We start from the raw sequence: 8325 nt of genomic DNA on the forward strand, positions 1-8325 counted from the left end.
TCAAAAACATTAAAAATAGTTATGTTTCCAAATTTTTGTCCGCCACTGTATGTAAAGGACAAACTGAGATATGTAAAATATTGTAGTGACGATACTGAAGTAAAAAAGGTCATTTGAAATAAAAAAAACACTTAATAATAATAACAATAATAACAATGTCGCCTATATTTTTTATTGTATATACATAATAAATAATAATTGTAAAGAGAGTTATTTAATTAATAAACAATAAAATGAATAATTTTATAAATTTACATGAAACAACACTGGTTTGCCCCACATCAAATTACAGGCAAGGACTGATGTTGAAGAGATTGATTGTTGTTAAAATTGTTTGTTAATTGGAAAATTGAGATTGCCTGGTTTCACCGAATCGCTCTATAAAACATTTAATTATCAATATAACAAACAAATAGTTTGTCATTGTGTGTTACAGAATATCTGGTGCCGGATGTTTGCAGCCGCTAGGTGTCGCTGTTTGTGTTCAGTTCAGATGAACTCAGAGCCGTAGAAGAAGACGAGTGTGTCGTTCCTGTGTCTTCAGCCTCTTTCCGCACAGCAATAGTAGCATTTTTCAATCATGTCTATTGAAATAGAGTCAGCAGAGTAAGTAAATAAAATTGTATGTTTCAAAACATTACATGAATGCATAATTGTGTAATTTAAACGAGCACCATTTTTGCATGCTGATTTTTGCACCGTTTAGGTGTTGGGTTGTTTCTCTGGCTAACTCTGTTAGCATTATGAGGAGATTAGGTTTTGCACAAAGTTTATATATTAATAGTTTTTCTCTTTTATATTTTGGTATTTAAAGTATTGCAGCTTAGCCTGCTTAGTCTTTTGTCCGGTTTTAGTAGCAAAATAGCTCTAGATTTCTCTGTTTTTATTTAATTAGAAACAACCAGACCATATGAAATACCATTTGATTTATGCGATTTTAGAAGAACAATTTAGTGTTATTTTGTAGATATCATATGTGTCTTTTTTTGCAAAAATACGGTGATATGTTTGAAAAATTAATTATATATATATATATATGTTATTTTTCTAGACATTGCTGTTTTATTTATTTATATTTTGGTGAAAAATTCCCCATTCACATATCAGTGTAAGCATTGCTTATGACTTTCCAGACAAAACCATAAGTTAATTCAACTCTCTGCAGTAATATATACACTCACTATTGTCTTTCAAAGTAATTCTTACTGAAATGCCTTTTTGTCATGTTTCTCCAGCGTGATCCGTCTGATCATGCAGTACCTGAAGGAAAACAACTTGCATAAGACTTTAGTGACACTCCAGGAGGAGACGACAGTGTCCCTCAACACGGTGGACAGTATTGAGAGTTTTGTGGCCGATATCAATAGCGGTCACTGGGACACTGTACTTCAGGCTATACAGTCCCTCAAACTCCCTGACAAGACCCTCGTTGACCTTTACGAACAGGTGAGAGGCAGAGAAAATCGGGACTTTTATAAGACAGTTTTATAAGTTTGGAACCTTGATTGATCAGTGAATAATTGGACACATCATAAGTGTTTTTTTGGTCTTTTTACAGGTCGTTCTTGAGCTGATTGAGCTCCGAGAGTTGGGAGCTGCCAGATCTTTGTTGAGGCAGACGGACCCCATGATCATGCTCAAACAAACTCAACCTGAGCGATACATCCACCTAGAGAACCTTCTGGCTCGCTCATACTTTGACCCCAGAGAGGTGATGGATCTGAAACAATGCACTGAAAACACTGTGTCATGAGCTGTCAATATCAATATCGTTATCGCGATATCACGTTGCTCGATATCAATATCGAAAATCTCGCGATATTTATGCAATATTTTGTTTATGATGCGTCCGGTCCGACATGCACCGTTGCATTTCCCCCGACTCATTTCCTGATTCTCCTTCTCCATACACAACATGAAATCAAGAAGAGGGTTAACTTTTCATGTAACAGATTTCCCACAGTGGTCAGAAAGAACAGGGGAGACACTTTGTTTTTTCTCAATATGACTGAGTCGCTACTCGCTCCAAAGCTAATCGCCGTCACTCTCTCACTTCCCCCTTGCTCTACTACCACACAGTCCCCCCACACACACACTTGCCGGCTCGACGCACACACCAGCGCACAAGTATCAGGCCACCTGGCAACTTCATGCGTTTTCACTGATCGGATAGCTATCTGATTTATCAAAACGATATTTCTTTTACACCTGGTCACATAAATGTGTTTTTGCAAAACGGATATAAATCCGATCTTCAATTCCCGCGCTATAGCCTATGCAGATTTAATGGAGTGCCCGTCACCGAAAGCAACAGTTATGATCTGCATTTTACGATCATCAGCTAAAATGTCAAAATCAAATAACGCAATAAGAGAGAGCGGCAACAGCCCTGTTAAGATCATTTCATTTATTTACTTTTAATGAAGATAATTGTGTGTAAAGCGTCTGCGACTTACTCTCACTTTGAGAGAAATTAAATTAAATTAGTGGTTTCAACAACGAGATGCATTTACACTTGTCCAGTTTCGTCAGGAATGCGGCGCAGACCTCCTCCTGAAGTGGTTTCAGCGATCGGATTCAAATCCGTCTCGAATGCATTTCGGAGGGCATTTACACCTGGTCTTTTCACGATCAGATAGCTATCCGATCACAGAAAACGCATGAAGTGGCCAGGTGTGTTCTGTAGACTTGCTCTTTATTTATTGTTTTTTACACTGTAGTGTACATACAACCAGTAAAACATGTCCTGTTCTGTAGACATGGTTGTTATTTATTTAGTCATGTTGTACCAGTCCAATATGACTGTCAGTTGAAATAAACCTTATGTTGTAAGAACTTGTTTTATCCATAACTTTTGTAGTTTTACATACGTTTAAAAATATCGAAATTAATATCGATATCGCAATATTCATTATCGATATCGCAATATCACCTTTTTGTCAATATCGTGCACCCCTAGTGTGAACGCACTTTGTTCTGAAACACGCAACAGACAATATAGTTATTTAATTAAATCACAGCCTTTTGCAATTTGTTAAATCACTGTCATATCAAGATTTTGATTTTAGTTCCTTTGACATACATTAGAGAGCTTTTATATTATGATAATTGTAAAAAATATTTTCGGTTCATTATGAAACTGATTTGTCTCAGGCTTCTCTTCAGTACACCATAATGTTGTCACTGTTGGGCAGAAACCTTGTATCTCCGTATTTCTATTTTTTTTTTTCATAAAACATTACTATTGGTCACCCTTTATGTTTTTCTGTGGGTTTTTGCAAATATCTAACCATTAAAAAGAGCTTGTGGCCCAAGCTCTTTGATCCAAGATATTTGCAAAAACCCGAACTGTCTGTAAAACCTTATAATTCCACCCCGCCTCTATTGTGAATGAAGTGCCGCACACATTTTGGACCGTTTCTGCTTTACAATGCAAGACTAAATAAGTACAGCATTTTTTTACTCAAGAAGCACTATATATATATATAAAGCTAATGTTTTATGTATTTGAGGTGTGGAGAAGAGTGTCTTGGTCATTTGTCAAGTCACTCCCCATTTGTTGTCGAATCATACACAGTAATGTCTTAAATAGCCTGTGCATTTAACTTCATTGTTAATAACATGAGATTTTGGCCAAATGACAAAAATCTGAGCAGCCACTTAGCTACAATGAACTTTATAACCTGTAAGTTGATGAAAACGTAATAGCCTCAGATACAGCCGTTCTTATGACAGAAAAAAAATAGACATTTGCTGGTCAAACAACAACTTTGACAACACAGTATTTAATTATTCCAAAAAAAAAAAAAAAAATACAGTGTTCTTTTCCATTTCATGAAAAGTAGCAGTTTTGAACATACAAGGTTTCCACCTAGTCACCTCCATTCTGGATGATTTGTGACCTGCTATGTTTATTTGTAGGCCTATCCTGATGGCAGCAGTAAGGAGAAGCGTAGAGCAGCCATAGCTCAGGCTCTCGCTGGTGAGGTCAGTGTGGTACCACCGTCACGTCTGATGGCTCTGCTTGGACAGGTGAGCAAAACTTCCCTTCATCATGTTACCGTACACTGATCTGAGAATTACTCTTAAAAGAATAGTTAATATTACTATACCATCAATAATTGTCTGTTTCTCTCTCTGAAGTCTCTGAAGTGGCAGCAGCATCAGGGTCTTCTGCCTCCTGGTATGACCATTGATTTGTTCAGAGGTAAAGCAGCTGTGAAGGACGTAGAGGAGGAGCGATTCCCCACACAGCTGGCCAGACACATCAAGGTACACTGACCAGCTTCTGTCCTCAACAGTTACAAAAGATGAATTTGTCACTCACCTTTTTGTTTTGTTTCTTGTAGTTTGGTCAGAAGTCTCATGTTGAGTGCTCACGCTTCTCTCCTGATGGCCAGTATCTGGTCACTGGATCTGTGGACGGATTTATTGAAGTATGGAACTTCACTACTGGAAAAATCAGAAAGGTCTGTGAATCCACCCTGAGACTTATTCATCTGCATTTGTAAGAACGGTTTATGTCCATGTTTTTATAATGGATCATGTGTCTCTGTTGGACAGGATCTGAAGTATCAGGCTCAGGATAACTTCATGATGATGGATGACGCAGTGCTGTGCATGTCTTTCAGTCGGGACACTGAGATGTTGGCCACAGGAGCCCAAGACGGCAAGATTAAGGTCTCATACACACTTTATTGAAATCGGACAAAAAAATAAAACCATCATTATAGGGTTATTTCACCCAAAAAGTCTCATCAATTACTCACCCTCATGTCGTTTCAAACCCACAAGACTTTCATTTGTCTTCAGAACACAAATGAAGATATTTTTAATGAAATCTGACAGATTTCTGTCCCTCCATTGAAAGTCTATTCACCCAAAACTCTTAACTGTTCAAAATATTCATAAAGAGATTGTAAAATAAATCCATATGAATCTAATGGTTATCCAAGTTGTCTTAAGAGACATGCTTGCTTGACGCGAGACATTCTTGTGTGTTACGCAACACGTTTGAGCTTCCTCAAGCAAGAACCAATGAGGTTCATTCTTGTTACGCATCACATTTGAGCTTTCTCTAGAACCAATGAGGTTCATTCTTGTTACGCATCACATTTGAGCTTTCTCTAGAACCAATGAGGTTCATTCTTGTTACGCATCACATTTGAGCTTTCTCTAGAACCAATGAGGTTCATTCTTGTTACGCATCACGTTTGAGCTTTCTCTAGAACCAATGAGGTTCATTCTTGTTACGCATCACGTTTGAGCTTTCTCTAGAACCAATGAGGTTCATTCTTGTTACGCATCACATTTGAGCTTTCTCTAGAACCAATGAGGTTCATTCTTGTTACGCATCACGTTTGAGCTTTCTCTAGAACCAATGAGGTTCATTCTTGTTACGCATCACGTTTGAGCTTTCTCTAGAACCAATGAGGTTCATTCTTGTTAAGCATCACATTTGAGCTTTCTCTAGAACCAATGAGGTTCATTCTTGTTACGCATCACGTTTGAGCTTTCTCTAGAACCAATGAGGTTCATTCTTGTTACGCATCACGTTTGAGCTTTCTCTAGAACCAATGAGGTTCATTCTTGTTACGCATCACATTTGAGCTTTCTCTAGAACCAATGAGGTTCATTCTTGTTACGCATCACATTTGAGCTTTCTCTAGAACCAATGAGGTTCATTCTTGTTACGCATCACGTTTGAGCTTTCTCTAGAACCAATGAGGTTCATTCTTGTTACGCATCACGTTTGAGCTTTCTCTAGAACCAATGAGGTTCATTCTTGTTACGCATCACATTTGAGCTTTCTCTAGAACCAATGAGGTTCATTCTTGTTACGCATCACATTTGAGCTTTCTCTAGAACCAATGAGGTTCATTCTTGTTACGCATCACGTTTGAGCTTTCTCTAGAACCAATGAGGTTCATTCTTGTTACGCATCACGTTTGAGCTTTCTCTAGAACCAATGAGGTTCATTCTCATTTTACGCAGCACGTTTGAGCTTCCGCAAGAACCAATTCTGCGCATGATGAAAATGTAAAAATTAGTTTTTACAGTAGGAAGGCTGATGTATTGATTATTTTGAAGGACTGATTGTGGTGTTTGTCCAGGTATGGAAGATTCAGAGCGGTCAGTGTCTGCGGCGGTTTGAGCGCGCTCACAGTAAAGGCGTCACCTGTCTCAGCTTCAGTAAAGACAGCACTCAGATTCTCTCCGCGTCCTTCGACCAGACTATCAGGTAAGCATCTGTTATCACTGTCCTCAGCTCTCACAAAAACCACAGCAAAATGAACTTGTGTTTGTTTCTGAATAGGATTCATGGGTTAAAATCGGGCAAGTCTTTGAAGGAGTTCAGAGGTCATTCTTCATTTGTAAATGAAGCCACACTTACTCCTGACGGACATCACGTCATTAGCGCCTCATCTGATGGAACTGTGAAGGTAATGTTGTTGAAGTTATTACCTAGTTAGTCAAGTCTTTTCTCAAATCTCTTAAGTAAAGATCTCATAAAATGTAAAGGTGAATATCTAACTTCTGGCTTTGTATTTTCTTTCTCCCAGATCTGGAACGTGAAGACCTCAGAATGCACCAGCACATTTAAGTCTCTAGGGACCTCCGCGGGAACAGACATCACTGTTAACAATGTCATCCAGCTCCCCAAAAACCCAGAGCATTTTGTTGTGTGTAACCGATCCAACACTGTTGTCATCATGAACATGCAAGGCCAGGTGAGGATGTCAAGACTCATGAATGCTAATGAAAGAGATGACAGAATTGAAATTTGTGTCCGTCTGTGCATCATGAATCCCTTACCCCTTTTCCACCAACGCATTTTGAGAGTCGGTTCGGAGCCGGTGCCTGCGCGCGAACCAGTTCTTTGTGTTTCGACAGCCAAAGAACCGGTTCTCGGCCAGGAAAACTGGTTCCAAAGCGGCACCAACTCTTTGCTGGACTAGAACCGTTCTTTTACCACGTCAAGCTTACGTCGGGGGCTGGGGGCGGGTTTAGATAACATATTATCTGACATAATATTGGATTGCAAAGCCAGGAGAAACATTTGCAGAAACACGATGTAGTCCGCCATTGTAATTGTTATGCTTGAAGTTGGCGCAAGCGTTTCTATTTTTTTTATTGAAAACGTTATGTAAGCAAAGGAGAAAACAGTCACAATATAGAACAAATAAATGGAAAGAAAAAAAAAGACACAAGACAGGAGTACATAACTAATCAGAAAAGATAACATATCAAAGGAAAAGATTAAAAGACTTACATATTTCAATTGTTTTTAAAGCCTTCTTGGTTCACGAGTTAGAGATAATCCCAAAGTAATGTTGTACTTGCAAGCGTTTCTAGCTGATGTATGGCGACGTACACAGTGACGTAATGACGTCGTTCGCTGGGCGCTCTAGTCAGTGGAAAAACAAACAGGTTCTGAGAAGGTTCGCAAGTTGAACCAACTTTGAACCAGTTCGTTTTTGGTGGAAAAGGGGTATCTGAGAACTCTCCTAATGTTTTTTTCCTGTTGCAGATTGTGAGGAGTTTCAGCTCTGGTAAGAGAGAGGGAGGTGATTTTGTGTGCTGTACTCTGTCTCCACGTGGCGAGTGGATCTACTGTGTCGGAGAGGACTTTGTGCTTTACTGTTTCAGCACAGTCACAGGCAAACTAGAGAGAACCTTGACCGTAAGCCGTCTTTCAGTCCATCTTTCTCTTCATTAAAAAAAAAACAAAATTATATATATTAGATTTCAAATATTTATTTACAAAATCTTATATTTTTACTTTTTTTCATTTTTATCTTCCATCCGAAAAAAATACTTTTTTTAAAATATATATAAAACTTTTTTTTTATATATATATTTATGTAAAAAAAAATCACATTGAACATGCACAAAAGGATTTGTAGATGCTGATTACTTGATCTGTCTTGACAGGTTCATGAGAAGGATGTTATTGGTATTGCCCACCACCCACACCAGAATTTAATCTCCACATACAGTGAGGATGGGCTCCTCAAACTCTGGAAGCCATAACAGATGTGGCGTCGATATGCGGATCCTGATTAGATACGGCGGGAGAATACAATTACAATGTGTTGCCTATTTTTAACCCTTTTTGTGTATATACCTGTTTTTTTTAAGTGCAGTGGATAACTTTTTCATTTTTTTTCTACAGTGTCAAATTTGGTTAATGGAAGAATCTGTAATTTATAGTAACAAGATTTTTTTTTTGTTCCAACAATAATCATTTTCAATCGTTTTTTTCTTGTCATTTATTTCTCTGTCCATTAAAAGATTTGACTGCAAGTAGTTGTCTCTGTTGAA

At 38.1% G+C, this 8325-nt stretch overlaps 1 protein-coding gene across 1 annotated transcript; it reads left to right on the forward strand.

Annotated features, from left to right (window-relative positions):
* Window positions 1–479: 479 nt before the first annotated feature.
* Window positions 480–8307, forward strand: smu1a (SMU1 DNA replication regulator and spliceosomal factor a). The gene is made up of 12 exons (XM_056237664.1): window positions 480–606; window positions 1236–1446; window positions 1559–1711; window positions 3922–4032; window positions 4144–4272; window positions 4350–4469; window positions 4564–4680; window positions 6114–6241; window positions 6317–6443; window positions 6564–6731; window positions 7532–7684; window positions 7936–8307. The coding sequence occupies exons 1-12, from the start codon at window positions 581–583 to the stop codon at window positions 8032–8034; spliced, it is 1542 nt and encodes a 513-aa protein (XP_056093639.1). The 5' UTR covers window positions 480–580; the 3' UTR covers window positions 8035–8307.
* The last annotated feature ends 18 nt before the right edge of the window (window positions 8308–8325 follow it).

This window comes from Rhinichthys klamathensis, unplaced genomic scaffold (genome assembly GCF_029890125.1).
Source record: "Rhinichthys klamathensis goyatoka isolate OS25496 unplaced genomic scaffold, OSU_Roscu_1.1 h1tg000491l_1, whole genome shotgun sequence".
NCBI lineage: Eukaryota > Metazoa > Chordata > Actinopteri > Cypriniformes > Leuciscidae > Rhinichthys > Rhinichthys klamathensis.